Genomic DNA, 15,674 nt, shown 5'->3' with positions numbered 1-15,674 from the left:
CAGCCCTGACCTTGGCAAACGCCAGGCCCCGATCACAGTGTCTTCTGTTCCTGCCTCTTCCCTTTACCCTCCGCCACACGTCCTGGGAGGAGGGGTCAGTAACCCTGAACCTTATCTCCTTGGCCATAGTTCAGCTCAAGCCTTCCCTTGTGTTCTGCACATTGTGCGTTCTGCCGTGTTCCTTATCTGTGCGGAGGGGCTGCTGGGAGGGGGCTGCGTATGTGGAGTGTAGCAGAGCAGCCTGCTGGAGCTGAGTGGGGCAACAAGGACAGCCATTGCACAGGACAGCCAAGTACAGTCAGTAGAGGTGTATTGTTCAGATAGGGTGCTCTGAGCCACGCAGGAGAAGTGCTGTAGTGTCCCCGAGGGACACATGGTGGGGTTTGGCTCTCAGCTCAGCCAACTCTTGTTGAAGCTGGGCTTGGGATACTTGGGGCTATGCCCCTCTGTCCATTTTTGTGTTTCAAACTTGCTGTGTTTGATGCCCCTACTCTTGCCTGGGGTGGCGGTGGCTGAGATGCAGGCCACACCCTCTTTCCAGATCTCCATGACCTCCTGGCCTCAGACAAGTGACTTAATTTCGCTAGGCCTGGGTCCTCTTCTGGGCATCAGAAGGGACTGCACTGCCGACCGTCGAGAGGATTGAGGGGCGTCCAACGCGATGAGCTTGCTGCCAAGCCCAGAGGAGAGAAAGTGTTCAGGAAACGCCGCGCTCTCCTGGAAGACAAGACTGATTTTGCAGTAACAGTAGCTTCACGTCACACAAAACTCTAGTTTAACAATACTTGGGTAGGGTCACGTGTACCAGGAAATAGATAGGGAAGTGATCGGTCGTCATTTGATAAGCAAAGATGCTGGTTCAGAGGTAAAGGCAGCCTGTTTTCCAGATCTGCGGCTGGAATCCAGTTGTATGGCCACCAAGCAGCCTGTAATTTGGACTCAGTGAATTGGAAAGATAAGCTTGCCAGAGTCTGCTAAGTGCCGAGTAATTCCATGTGTTTCTGTGGCGGCGCCGTGTGCCGTGAAAGAATGGGACAGTGGAGCCGGGCAGCGCTGCAGGATGGAATCTCCCCCTGCCCCGAGTTCCAGGTCCACTGTCAGTTCAGATCCTGCGAGTGACCTCAGGCTCCTAGGGCCCCGGTGCGCAGGGCTTCCTTCCTGAAGATGCCAGTTCATCCATTTGGTGCCCTCTCCGTGCCCCTTCCCGTCTTACCCAGCATGGGGCAGTTGTGCCAAGGCTCCCTCTTGTTCTCCAGTTAGTGAGTGGCGGGTTACATTAGTGTCCTCACTACGTTTAAACAGTGGGCATTCCCACAATTCCCAGCTGACCAAGAGCATCCCACCCTTTAGGAGCCAGCCCTTCCCTGCAGGCTGTGCCTGCCCCACTGCGCTGCTCACTAATCCCTCGCTCACGGGTCCTGGGCCAGCCCCCAGCGCCACAGGTGAGCCCAGCTCCGGGTGCGCACAGCTCTGACTTGGGGAGAGCCCCTGGGAAATGGCACGGAGACCTGGGCCGGCAGGGCCTGGCCGCCCCTTGCCGTCCCTCGTGAGGTTATGTAGGTAGGCCTAGATCCCGTGCTGCGGCAGAGAAAAGGCCTAGCTGAAAATATTATCTCCTAGTCTTTCTGTCTTGTCTTGAAGGTGCTTGACATCCTCCAGCACATCCAGACCCTTGACCCTGGGCAGCACGGGGCAGTGGGCTATCTGGTGCAGCACACGCTGGAGCACATTGAGCGCAAGAAGGAGGAGGTAGGCGTGGAGGTTAAGCTGCGCTCCGATGAGAAGCACAGGGATGTCTGCTACTCCATCGGGCTCATTATGAAGCACAAGAGGTGAGTGCCAGCTTCTCCCAACCCGCGGCGTCTGCAGGGAGGCGCCAGCCACCCACCGGAGGAGGACCTGACTCCTGGAGCGGCAGCGGGGCCTCTGGCCGCTCGCTAGTGGTCACTCTGCGCGTGCGCCAGACCTTGTAGCCCAGCGGTCTTCCGGTGTGTTTGGGGGCGTTTGGCCCTTCCCTGTGTGGGAGGATGGAAGCAGCTCTGTAAGCAGAGAGCTTTTCTCCTGCTTCTCCTGGCTCTTTCTCCTCTTTCACTGCGCCCGAGTCACGGGTAGGGCTGTGGGGTCAGAGGGACGAGGGGGACCTGTAGCAGGCAGCACGCGGCTCTGTCCCTGGTGATTGGACTCCCACACACCGCACCAGCAGGCTGGGAGCCAAGTCCCCCTCGCCAGCCAGTGCTGGCGGCAGAGCTTCCGCAGGGACTCGGGCAGGGGTCCTTCAGCGCGGTCTCCGTTTCCGCGTCCCTCATCACTGAGCGGTCTGCAATGAGGTGTTGCTGTCAAGCGCACTCCCCGTCTGGGCCCCGGGCATTCTGTGTGCTTCCTGTTGACGGAGCAGCCTCCGTCTGTTGTAGTTGTCCTTCGTCCTGTGTGTGTCGCTGCCTGGTGCACAGCTCTCTTCCCAGTGTGGGGCTAGTGTTGTTCATTCTTTCATTGCATTTTAAAGTTTTTCTTATGGAATTTTCAAACACACAGGAGAGCCGAGGGAGCTGAGTGATGAGCCGGGCGATGTTCCTGCCAGTCGCTGCACCGGGCTCCCCGGTCGTTGTCAGTTCCGTCTTCACCCGCTCCTCCCCGTGTTAATCGGCCCAGGGACCAAATGCCCTTTCAGTGTAGCTACTCCCGCATTGCCTGAAAGCTGCCACTCTGTTTCCTTTTAAATAACATTGGTCAGCCGGCACCGCAGCTCACTAGGCTAATCCTCCGCCTTGTGGCACCAGCGCACCGGGTTCTAGTCCCGGTCGGGGCGCCTGATTCTGTCCCGGTTGCCCCTCTTCCAGGCCAGCCCTCTGCTGTGGCCAGGAAGGCAGTGGAGGATGGTCCAAGTACAACATTGATCATCCTGTTCTTCTCTAAAAAGAAATAAGCAGTTTCTCAACATCAAATATCTAGTCAGTTCATGTTCTCCCAGTTGTCCTTTTTTTTAATAGAACCAGGGTCCTTTGGTCTCTGAGTTTTAATGCCATCAGACAGGATAGTCTTGTCCTTTCTGAGCTGTTTGTTTAGTGCTTTGTTGAAGAAATCATTCCTTGCCTTCAGTCATGAAGATACTGCATAGTTTGCAAGTCCTGCATCTCACATCTGGGTCCCAGGTTTGCTGAAGTTGATTTTGATGTGTTGTAGTCAGGCCAGGTCCTGGCTCCCTGTCCGTTTGGACACCCACTTGTCGTCCCATTACTGTGTTGAGGAGTTCCTTCTTTGCCAAGTGAAGTGCAGTGGTGACAGTAACAGGGGTCTGCCCAGAGGCAGGGCTGTCCTGGAAGAGCAGGTGAGTCTGTAAGCAGTGAGCGCCGGAGGAGCCAGGCCGTCGTCTGTGCAGGTTCCCCGGGCACTAACCGGCTACCCGTCTGCTGCCTGTTAGGTACGGCTATAACTGCGTCATCTACGGCTGGGACCCCACCTGCATGATGGGACACGAGTGGATCCGAAACATGAACGTGCACAGCCTGCCTCACGGGCACCACCAGCCCTTCTATAACGTGCTGGTGGAGGATGGGTCCTGCCGATACGCAGCCCAAGGTAAGCGGCTGCTCTGCTGGGCGTTGGGTGGCCCTCGGGCACGTTTGAGCACCCTGCCCTGAGGGCGCGGGGCATCCGTGAGTCAGAGATGTGGCGTCCTGTGGTTAGGACTGATCCTCAGGACACGTGGGCAGGCACTGGTACAGCCCTGCCAAGGGTTACAGAGCTCACACACTCAGCCCCTCCCACGCCAGGGCTATTCCCACACTACTTCTGATCTCTGTTCCGATACGTCACTGTGCTAGTTAGTTCCCAAAAGTCCGCCCTTCCAGACCCTGCATGGGCTCCCCTCAGCCCAAGAGAGCCTGTGCCCTGCCCGCACTGCCTGCCTAGACCAGAGCGTGCCACTCGGACACCTGGGGAGCCCTCCATAGTCCTCTGGTCTTGGAGGCTGGCTGCCAGCGGTGCTGTCTCAGAGCCCCTGCCCCGCCGTGTGGCCACTTGTGGGAACTGCCGTCCACAGCACGGGCACTAAAGGCACCTGAGAGAGCTGCCGAGCCACCTTTGGTTAGTGTTTGGAGCCACTGTCAGCCCTGACAGGTGCTCTCCCGGGGCACAGCTGAGCTGGGGGCGGATGGAGCCCGTGGAGGCAGATTCCAGACTAAAAGGCTTCCCGTGGGGATCTCCTGCTCCTTTGTCGCTGTTGAATTTCTCCTCCCTTTAATAGGACGAGACTGTTTAATGCCTAACTGTGAAGGCATTCGCGTTAATTTATTAGTGGGAGCAAGCACAAATGCCAGAGGGTGCCGCTGTGCAATGGGCGGCGTTGGAGAGCGGATGAGTTCCACTTGAGAACCTCCATCATCGTCGTCATCTCATGGGCGCGCAGACGGTGCACGGGTATGACAGCAGAGGCACGCGGCCGGGCAGATCCTTGTCCTGGACTGCTGTGTCCGCAAATCCAGCCCTGGAGATCCTGACATCTGAGAGCCTCCGAGGCTTCAGAGCTTTCGCGTTAGTGACTGTGACTTCGTCGGAAGTTGGGAGAGGCCGACCTCTGTCCGTGTCCTGGGGAAGCTGTGGGGTTGACCTGCCCCCTGGGCACCTGCAGACTTCAGGGCGGTGTTGACCTTCTCAGCCCGTGTCAGCTAAATCCCCTGGCAGTTTCGGAAGCTGGACGTGTGATTTGGAAGTCGGTCCCTGCTTTGCCAGGGCATTTGCACCGCCACAAAGCACCGGGGGCACTTTATAGTGCAGTGCAGGGTATACCCAGGAGCCGAGGAGGGTGATTTCATACAGTTGAAGCCAGCACCCACGGCTTCGCCACAGTCAGTGTCAGCGTTAAGACTCTCAGTGTTCAGTTTCCTGGTTTCTGGGAACATTTATGTTGACTTTAAATTGGGCTTTTAAAAAGTAGGTGGAAGTGAGTATTTGGTTGTAGGTGTTCTGAACGGGTCCCGATCCAGGCATGCGTGTGTAGTCCCGCCAGGCAGCCTGCAGCGGGCGGTGTACAGTTGATGCTTTGTGCCTCTGGGAGAAGGCAGGCTCTTGCCATGTTCACCATCTCTGAGATGGAGACAAACTCGATGGCTGCGGGACCCTTAGCAGGTCGTAGCCCTGAAAGCTCTTCCCTGGGCCCTAGTCAGTGTTTCCAGAGGGCTCCGGTGCTGGGCCGTGGACTACCAAGATGGAGCGGAGCCCTGTGGCAGGCTCCCCCAGACAGGGAGTTGGGGTGGGGGTGCCCCTCCGCAGAGCTCTGTGGGCCTCTCCTGGTCCATCTCCTTTGCTCTCGTGTCGTCTTCAAGTGTCAGTGTGTTGGTGACTCTCCAGACCCTGTTTGTGGTTGTTCAGGAGTCTCTCCAATTCCTCCCCTGACCTCACGCTGCTGCCACACCCAGCCGCCCCTGCCCGTCCCTTCTCTCTGGAAGGCACCGTTGGGGCCATCTGTGCCCTCCTCTGTCTCCTTACCCTCCCTGTGCATCCCACTGCTGCCCCCTGCCCCCTGCCGCCTCTCCTGTTTCCCATCGTGTGGCGCCCGCTCCCAGGCCTGCCCCCTGCAGGGCATCTTGCTCAGCTGCCTCACGGCTTCAGTTTCCTGCAGGGCTTCCCACTGCCAGTCCAGGCCTCCTCGCATCTCCTCCGTCCCTACCCACAGCTCACATTCGCCTGGGGCGGGAGTGAGCGCAAGTGCAGAGCAGGGAGGTGGATGGGGAGCGTCTAAGGAGTGAGAAGCCAGTTGTTTCCGAGGTGACTTGGAGTAGGAGCGTTTTCAAATATGCCGCACAGTTAGAAGACACACTGGACACCCTCTTCATCCTCCAGGCGGTCCAACACTGAACGCCTACTGTGTGTGTCTTAGCCTTTCACTGCTCTGTTCTGGAAGAATGTCCCAGGCGTTGTGACCTAAACTCAGTCCCACATTGTCTGAGGTGCGGGCGTTTCTCTGCCTCGCCTTGCCCCAGCCACATGAACACATGAAGCCGGTTGCTTGCGTCTGCTCTTGGATCCACGTTCATGGTGCCCCATGGTTACCACATGCACCAGATAGCCAGGACTCGGGGACCACGCTTGGCGGTTCCTTCTCTGGTCTCTTACACAGTTCCCATTCTGTGCGACCGGCTTTTGTCTTGGAAATCATCTGCCTTCCTGGAAGTTAAGTCTGACTGATGGATAGATGGATGGATTGACTGGAGTCTGCCAGCTCTGAGAATTCTGCCAGCGTTGCTTAGTGCCAGGTGCAGGGCCGTGGTGCTTGGCGTCCTGCTGTCCGGGCTGAGCGGGTGATTCACTGGGAGACTCGGTGTTCCCTTTGCAATTCGCAACCCCTGGAGTCACCTGTGAGATCCTGTGGCTGTCCTGATCTCCGAGCCGGTGACGCTGTGGTCAGTTCTAGTGCCTGTGCATACTGTTACCCAAGTCTTTCTGTGAGACTGCAAAGTGCGGACTTTCTGCCGCTCTTGCTCCATTTCTGTCAACAAGAGCTTTCTTGTCCCTCCCCCTTCTCCCCCCACCTTGTCTGCTGGCCACCTCCCTGCCAGATTCCTGGATTTTCATTTAGTCAATGGGTAATCATTTGGGACAATTTTATTCTCAAATTGGCTCATATTTAGCCAGTGGGAGACCTTGACAGTAAATTGTTAAAATGGAAATGATTTGCATTAAATTTATTTTGTTTTTAAACTTTTTTCTCTAAGTAAATTTGCAACCTTTATTTTCAGTGGTCCTGTTAACCTGAGTCGAACCTGTAAATAATGCCTTTCCAGTCATTAGCTGTCCCTGGAGTTGAAGAGTGAATTACAAACCACATACTGTACGCCATCTGTGAGCAGTTTTGTCTGCATAAGTAAAAGAATTCTTCCCTGGGTGTGTTAGCTTTCACGTATACAGCATCTTGCATATGTATAATTGTGTGGTTGTTTTGGTTTTGTGAGAGGCAGAAAGACAGACAGAGCTGCCATCTGCTGGTTCACTCCCCAGATGCCCATGAGAACTGGGGCTGGGCCGGACTAAAGCCAGGAGCCAGGTCTCCCACATGGGTGGTAGGAAGCCAAGTACTTGACCATCGCCTGCTGCCTCCCAGGGTCTGCATTAGCAGGAAGCTGGAGTCGGGAGCCCAGTAATAACCCAGGCACTTCCATATGGGATGCGGTGTGTTCAGCTCTCGGCTCGAGGTGCAGCCCTGGTGAGTAATGTTCCCATTGGCGCCTGATACTCTGTTGGCTCTGACAGGAGAGCAGTCCCTTTTCTCGCAATTGCTTCCTGGACCCCGTGGAAAATGAGTGTCATAGCTAGTCTGGATTTTAGTCAGCCACACGTTTGGGAAGACCAGGAATTCAGCCGATAAGCGAGAATCTTGTTCTTAAATGTGATGTCTTTTTATTTATTTATTTATTTATTTATGGCAGGCAGAAAGAGAGGTCTTCCATCGCTGGTTTACTCCCAGTTGACCGCGATGGCTGGAGCTGAGCTAATTCGAAGCCAGGAGCCAGCTTCTTCTGGGTCTCCCATGCTGGTGCAGGGGCCCAAGGACTTGGGCCATCTTCTACTGCTTTCCCAGGCCATAGCAGAGAGCTGGATAATCAGAAGTGGAGCAGCTGGGACACAAACTGGCGCCCACATGGGATTTTGGCACTGCAGGTGGCAGCTTTAACCACTATGCCACAGCGCCGGCCCCATGGTGTGTCTGTAGTGGTAGTGCACCTCGTAGGATGCTTGGTCCATGCTATGCACTGCCCACATGTTAGCACCCTTTTCCAGAGTTTAGTCTTACACTGCCCAAGTGAACTCTGCCCTGAGGCCGTGCACATGTGCCGGCCAGTGTAGGGCATGAGTGAGAGGCTCCTTCCTGCGCCAGGCGGAATGTAAGGGGACAGTCACTGCGGAGGGCAGCCTGGACGCTCTTAGCTCCCGAGATCAGATGAGATGGGGCGCATTCAGGGAGGAAGAGCTGAAGACGGACGCTCTCTTGAGTGGCACAAACCCCAAGTGCTACTCCTCCCACCCTGCAGTGCCACCCGAGTCCTCACCTAGAAGCACATTGAGAACTAAGTGCTGGGAGCCTGTGGCCCTCAGAGCGGCAGGGCCGTTGTCACTTAAGCACTGGCAGACTGGGGTCTGTGCGGACTGGAAGCCGGGACTGCCGTCTGGGGAGCCGCTTGCACATGTTGCGTGTTTTATGTGAGGACACCCAGTATTCTGCAGATCTGTGGGGGTTGTTTGCACACACATTCGTGTTCACAGCACGGATAGGAAGACAGAGGAGGGACTGGCACAGGGGAGGGGTCCGGGGCGGATTCATGGTTAGCATTTCCCTAGGTTTACAAGCTTTGTATTCACATATCTGGGGTCACTGGAAATTTAAAATAAAACAAGCAGATGCATTTCTCTGAAAACTTGAAGGGAATCTGGAGCAACGTCTCCAGATTTTGCAAAACTTTTAAGTCTACGATTCTTATTTTGTTTTAGATCTGACTTTCTCTTCAATTTCCTGAGAACCTTCTGTAGGAGACAGGTGTTTATTTCCTTTCATTATACACGCGTGCTCAACTTCATTATCTTGTCTTCTCCTTGGAAATTTTCTGTCACTACTTCCTGTTTAGCTCCTTTTTTTATTTTTTAAGATTTATCTATTTATTTGAAAGAGTTACAGGGAAAGGAGAGACAGAGAGATTTTCCTTCTGCTGGTTCACTTCCCAAATAGCTGCAGGAGCCAGGGGTGGGTCAGGCCACGGCTGGGAACCAGGAGCTTCCTGCAGGCCCGCAGGTGCAGAGGTCCAAACACTTAGGCACCTTCACTGCTTTCCCCAGGTCCTTCATTAGCAGGGCACGAACCAATACCCAGATGGGATGTTGGCATTGCAGGCAGCGGCTTTTTTTTTTGGACAGGTAGAGTGGACAGTGAGAGAGAGAGAGAGAGAAAGGTCTTCCTTTTGCTGTTGGGTCACCCTCCAATGGCCGTTGCGGCCGGCGCACTGCGCTGATCCGATGGCAGGAGCCAGGTGCTTCTCCTGGTCTCCCATGGGGTGCAGGGCCCAAGCACTTGGGCCATCCTCCACTGCACTCCCAGGCCACAGCAGAGAGCTGGCCTGGAAGAGGGGCAACCGGGAGAGAATCCGGTGCCCCGACTGGGACTAGAACCCGGTGTGCTGGCGCCGCAAGGCGAAGGATTAGCCTAGTGAGCCGTGGCGCCAGCCTACAGGCAGCGGCTTTATCTGCTGCACCAACACCTGCCCCTGTCTAGCTCCTTGGCAGGTTGAGAGGCCAGGTGCTGAGTCCAGGCCTGGTCTCTCCCTGCCAGCCAGTGGTGGGCCCAGCGGCACCCTACTGGACTCCTTCCCCTGCTCAGTCGTTTCCAGTGTTCCTGCCTGAACTTCTTGTGCTCTTGTCTGGGCCCGCGTTCACAGTCCTGTGGCAGCTGCCTAGTCGTGTTGCCGTGACAGACCTAGCGTGATAACCTGGGCTCACCCTTCCCTGTCCCTCACGCAGAAGCTAGATGTTACCTTGGAAGAGAAGGAAGGGGGTGGGAGGAGGGGGACAGTGAAGCAAGTCGGAACATGGAACTCACTTCTTCCGAGCAGGGTTCTCAGCCTGGGCACTGTCCGTGTTGGTTCTGGGTGATTCATGGGGCCGGGCGTGGGGTGCTTGTATGTCTTAGGGTGTTCAGCATCCTGACCTCTCCCCCCACCCCCCGCATGCGAATAGCAGCTCCCAGTTAGGACAACCAAAAATGTCCTCAGATGTTGCCAGATGTCCCTTTCAAGGCATAATAGCCCAGGGTGAGACCACAGCTCTCGACAGACTGGCTGCAAAGCAGTGCTGTAAGTCGCCCACGTAGGTTCCTTTTATACTGAGCGTCTCTGCCTGCCCGCAGTGACAGGCACCAGCAGTCCTTTAGAGCACAGGGGGTTTTGTTTGTGATGTTCCCGGATCCGTCCGTCCTTCCTTCCTTCTCTAGAACAGCAGAGAGCGATCTTCCATCTGCTGTTTCACTGCCCAAATGGCCGCATAGCTGGGTCCAGGCCAGGCTGAGGCCCGGGGCCAGGAACACTATCCTGGTCTCCCACACAGGTGGCAGGGGCACAAGCAATTGGACCATCTCCTGCTGCCTCCCCAGGTACGTTAGCAGGAAGTTGAATCGGAAGTGGAGCAGCCAAGACATGAACTGGCACTCTGATACGGGATGCTGGCGGCACAGATAGCTGAATAATGCAGTGCATCCCAGCGCCAGCCCCTCATTTTACAATCATTTCAAGTTTGTTTTCCATTGTATTTGAGAAACTGGGACATCCTCCATCTGCTGACTCACTCCCTAAATGCCTACAACAGCCAGGGCTGACCCACACCAAAGCCAGGAGCCAGGAACTCAATCTGGGTCTCATGTAGGTGCCAGGGACCCAAGTACTTGAGCCGTCACCTGCCACCTGCCTCCTAGGGTCTGCATCAACAGGGGTCAGGAGTCAGAGCTGAGAGTCAACCCCTGGCATTCCGACATGGGGTGTGGTGTCTGAACTGCCAGGCTGAACACACACTCTTTGTTATCGAGTGTGATTTTTATTACTTTCTTTTTACTTGAGAGAAGAGAGCTGTACATGGTTTTACCTCCACACCCCGAGCAGAACCTTGAAGGTAGGTTGCTGATTTTCTTCGTAGCCTAGTGTTTTGCCGAAGTCGTGTGCCAGCGTTGAGCCAGTGGCCTGTGGTTAGATGTTGATGGGTCCTGCAGTTCCTGCTGTAGGGTGCACTTAGATACACCCCATCCCTTCATCTTGCACAGGATTTGGCATTTCCTCAGCAGTGTGGATTCTTCAGCTGACACACCCTGAACACCATCTGAAGAAGCAGTTGAAACAGCCTATTAGATGAAATTTCGTTAGCTCCGCGCACGTTGTGGTGTAAGGAAAAGGCGGTCGCAGATTGGGTTCCCTCTTCCCTCCCGCCCCCAGAGGCAGACACAGGAAAGGCTGTGCATCCGAGACGCCTGCCGACCCTGTTCTTGCGGGCGTTGAGCCACACGCCTCAGGAGTAGTGTGCTGCCCTGTCATGTCGCCCACATGGCCTTCCTGCTGCCCTGTGCATGTCGGCCAGTCCCAGGGCCGGGTGTGCACAGTCTGACTTCCTGTTAGTTCCACGGGGACATCTGCTCAGCTCCTTCCTGGTGCCTGGGCATGAAGGGCGGGGCTTCTCTCTGCCCTGGACACAGAGCCTCAGCCATCTTGGCCAGAAGAGGTGCCCGAGACACCGTCCTTTGTGCCCATGGAGGAGCCGTGTCTCGGGTGTTTGGGGGGAGGTGAGCCGTGTGAGAGGATTTCAGCCTGTGTACCCCTTGCCTCGGCGTTTCCTTCTTAACCTTGTTGGCAAAGCAGACAGTGGGGAGAGGAGGTGGCACGGCCTTCCCAGGGGGTGGTACGCAGTAAGAGCCAGTGACACAGGGTGTGGAGGGGCAGACCGCCTCCCGCGCGTCTCCCTGGAAAGGGGCCGCCTGCCTTGCCTTTGCAAGCGCATGGCAGCGTCGAGAGGAGCTGGGCAGGAAGGTGTGCGTGCATGGGGCAGGCTCTCCTCAGTGGACCAGCCGAATGGCAGGTCCCACGGAGACCTGTACCAAAGCGACACAATGGCGTCCACATCTTCCCCGTGGTCTTGGTGTCTCAGAGCTCGGCGAGTCTCTAGTCCTCCAGCCCCTGAGAGCCAGAGTTGTGTTTGGGCCAAACGTCCTGCCTGGAGAGTGCTTCTGTTCCTCGCGGGGCCGTCCCGGGGCCTGTGTGCCGCCTGGTGCCCTGATGCCACAGACGGCTGTGGTCTTTCCGTCTGTCTCTCCCGCCTGGAAGGGGTGCTGGGAGGTGCTGTGGACCCCGGCCACTGCTGATATCTAAGTGTTAATGCGAATGTCCGTGTGCCTCTTTACCAACAGAAAACTTGGAATATAATGTGGAGCCTCAGGAAATCTCGCACCCTGATGTGGGACGCTATTTCTCCGAGTTTACCGGCACCCACTACATCCCCAACGCAGAGCTAGAAATCCGGTACCCGGAGGACCTGGAGTTTGTCTATGAAACTGTGCAGAACATTTACAGTGCGAAGAAGGAGAACATAGACGAGTAACGTCTAGTAGAGGACACTGCACCTTTGCTGCTGCTGCTCTCTCCCCAGAGACCGGGGCTCTGGCGTCTCCAGGGCCCCTCTGGATTCACACCACCAGGAAAGCCACTTCAGCCAGTAGTGCTGGTTGCCTCCTCCTAAGTTTAGATAGCGTGTGCTCTCCTCCAGCTGCAAAGACAATGTTGCTCTCCGCCTACACTAGTGAATTGATTTGAAAGGCACTGTGTTCAGTGGCATGGCTTGTACGCTTGTCCTGTGGTGACAGTTTGTGACACTCTGTCTTCATGCGATCTCACAGTTGGCACCCTCATAACCATTCTCTGTTCACTTTGCATCCTTACGTCCGTCTACACTTGTCTCAGAGCATTTCATTTTGCTGGACAGATGGGGTCGCCCGTTGGCAATAACTGCTTTCTGACCTCTGGAACACACGCAGTCCCACGCAGGATTGTCCGTCTCTGCGCTGACGTCAGTCGCGTATTCGGAGGTACAGTTGAGTGCTTTCTTGGCAGCATCTTGGAGATGGAGACATTAACACACTAATGGTAATTAGAGTCATTTGAATTAATTTTTTTAATATGTGAAACACAGATTTCAAGTGTTTATCTTTTTTTATTGTTACTTAGACTGGGAGAATAATAGTTTTCCCTTCCGTATTCCTCTGTTGGGCTTATGCACATGTCTACAAATCGTTAGTTTTCTGTTACCCAGAATTCTTTGAGAAAATGCATAATAATGGCCTTTGTGAGTGGACTTTTCCACGTTCATCTACGCTTCCTCCCTTTAAAATGACTACTTTTTTTCTTAATCTGCTCCAGTGTTGCGAGTAGGTGTTACACCAGCGATGGGTTCTTTTTGTGGTGAAACGTGCAGATCTGACATGAAATCGTTTCCTGTGCGAAGTCGTCCCCTGGTCTGCAGGGACCAGCGCGTGGGGGGTTCACTTCTGTCATCAAAAAAGAAGAAGAATGAGCCTTGAAAACTTTCTCGCCCTTGGTTCATTCCATGGTCACTTCAAGACTTCTCCGGAAGTGGCTGGGTAGACACGGAGAGTCGGGCCCCCATGGGATGGAGGCGGCATGCCCTCTGCCTTCCCCAGCCGCCAGTGCCCACGGGCCCCCGGGGCAGTGTGTGACTTGGTGTCCCCGTGCCGTGGGCTCCTTCCGATGCCATTAGCAAGAGCGTGGAGTGTGCCACTCGACCTGCCGGTTTGGAACAAGCTAATCTTGTCAGTAACCGGCAGAGCTACCTTCTGGAGTCAGGGCCTAGTTATTTTGCTCTCTACTTTGAAAATACGTAATAGGCTCGCTCTAGCGAACGAGGCACTGGGGGCCGTGCTGCCGCCAGCCTTGGCCCGTCTGCCCGTCAGCATGCGGCCTCCTCACACCGTGTCGAAGGACTGCCTCCCGGTTACCGTTTGGTTAACAAAGGGTAACCCAGGGATGACCGAGGTTTGGAAACTTCGTAGCCAGTGAAGGCTGTTAGGCGGCTGTGGGAGAGGTGAGGCTTTGGCGGCCGGCCCCTCCAGCCTGAGGTAGCTGTTGCCAGGGTCCACGTCCCTCGCCGCTCCTTGCCTGCCGAGGAGGGGCACTTTACACTACTCTGCTTGTCAGGCGATGGCGGCCGGCGAGGCCATCTCCAGGAGACGCAGTCCTCAGAAACACAGAGCGTGCCCGCGGCAGCAGCGTGGCTTCTCTGGTTTGATTGCTGTTTCTCTTAGAGTCCTGTCCAAGCCAAGAAAGGTGGCTTTACCTTTGCTGACCCGATTGTAAATACGGACCGAGACTGTTTTTAAATGTGTTTCTCCATGAATGCTTCCCCCGGCTCCGGGAAACCTGTATCACCTGTGTACGTTGGTATTTGGGCACTTTATATTTTTCTAAAAACGTGTTTTGGATCCTGTACTCTAATAAATCATAAGTTTCTTTTTAAAAACTTTCCAAGAGTTTTCTCCAGTCTAAAAAAGCCCTGTTATAAAAGTAGGTCTGCCGCAGTGTTGAAGCGCTCAGTGTTTGAGATAGTAGCGCTTTTCTCTTCAAATGAATGCCAAGGTCCTTTTATGCGATGATCAATGAATGGGACTTAGCCAGAGCAACGCCCCCCGGCCTGCCCAGTCCGTTTCAGAACAGAAGCCCAACGTCTGCCTAAGTCGATGCCCTGCTGGCTGTCCCTTCACCCCGGCGAGCGCACGGGGTACCTCGATGCTCTCGTGTCCCTGCACGAGTGGGCCCGGGATCCTCCGAGCGTTTCTGGTCACCACCCAAAGATGGCAGCTCTTTAATTTTGGGAAGATTCCATGCCATAGAATGAGAACTTCAGGTGCGTGGGGGAAGGCGAGGTTCTTGGTGTGTTTTGTTCCATGACTCACATGGCTGTCCACAGCGACCTGGGGATGGTGGTAACCTGTGCCGGGTGACAGCGGCCGTGGGCAGAAGCTGCGCGTGCCAGCATGGTGTTGTCTCCAGGCCTGTGCCGCGGTGCTCTGCCCTGGGACTCTGTAAGAGACGGCAGCGCGCCATGCCTTCCTGACTCGGCAGGGCCTGGGTATTTCTTCCCTGACCACGTGCCCCACTCCCGGGGTCCAGCGTCTGCAGAGCCGCTCTGGGGCACTGTGCGTGAGACACATCCGGTAGGGCCAGTGTCCGAGCGTGGTGTCCACAGATGTCCACGTGATCAGAGTCTGGAAGTCCGGCCCTGTCATCTCTGCCCCAGCAGAATTGCCCCCTTGAGAAAGCTGGCGCAGTTTTACACCTGCGCTTCCTGCTGCTTCCAGTCTTGTTCTCGCCGTGAAATGTCACAGCGTCTGAGCATGCCTCGCCTGGCCGTGCGGCCACGTTGCAGGCCTTTGGCTTGGGCAGAGGAGGAGACTCTCCCTCGGGCCTCGCTCTGAGTGAGGGATGGTGGGCTGCCGACACCTTTCTGTGGCCGTGATGACCAAGGTGCGTTGCTTCCCGTTTCCTGTTCACTGTCTTGGTCACTCTGGATGCCGCAGAGTTGGGCCCCGGGACTGTCTCCTGGGAAGACATCAGGCACTGACAGCATCGTGTGTGTGACTCAGTGTCCACCTGCCCACTCTGCAGGACAGGCCTGGAGCCTGAACATCGTCTTTTGTTTTGAAAATGTAGAAATATTCCTAGGTCAAAGGCCGGCTGTGCACAAAGGCAGGCTGCCGGCCTGGGGCCGCGGGCCGCTCTTCCAGACCTCTGAAGGGTAGGAACACAGGTCGCCTCCCACTGTGCAGGAGCCCTGGGCCCGCTCTTCACAGCCCCACAGCCGACACCTTGTGCAGTCACCTTGCACAGTGCCCTTGTCGCTGGCTTCGCAGTAACTTCAGCCTTCACTGTTCCAGGTCTGAACGTTCGAATCTTTTAGGTCAGAGACGTTACTTGAACAAATAAACTTATGTGTGATTGTAGAGCGACTGTGTTCCGGCCATTAGCGATGTATGTACCAGGGTGATGCTGGCTCTGTAGTAAACAGACCCGAGAAATGCAGTGTGGCTCGACCATAACAGAACTTTCTCGCTCCCATAATGCTGGGCAGGGGAACGCAGGCTTACGAAG

At 55.6% G+C, this 15,674-nt stretch overlaps 1 protein-coding gene across 2 annotated transcripts in view; it reads left to right on the top strand.

Annotated features, from left to right (window-relative positions):
• Window positions 1-14,046, top strand: part of FBXO21 (F-box protein 21) — a 44,855-nt gene extending 30,809 nt beyond the window's left edge. The window contains exons 10-12 of one of the 2 annotated variants that reach the window (XM_002719805.6): window positions 1,642-1,832; window positions 3,419-3,576; window positions 11,924-14,046. In XM_002719805.6, the coding sequence (XP_002719851.1) occupies window positions 1,642-1,832; window positions 3,419-3,576; window positions 11,924-12,114 (540 nt within the window). In that variant the 3' untranslated portion in view covers window positions 12,115-14,046. Of the gene's footprint in view, window positions 1-1,620; window positions 1,833-3,418; window positions 3,577-11,923 lie in introns of both variants that reach the window. The other variant, XM_002719806.6, reaches the window with a different exon arrangement.
• Window positions 14,047-15,674: the final 1,628 nt, after the last annotated feature.

This window comes from Oryctolagus cuniculus, chromosome 21 (genome assembly GCF_051225735.1).
Source record: "Oryctolagus cuniculus isolate XC-2025 breed Fujian yellow rabbit chromosome 21, ASM5122573v1, whole genome shotgun sequence".
NCBI classification, from domain to species: domain Eukaryota; kingdom Metazoa; phylum Chordata; class Mammalia; order Lagomorpha; family Leporidae; genus Oryctolagus; species Oryctolagus cuniculus.
This window is presented reverse-complemented; position numbering and strand designations above follow the sequence as displayed.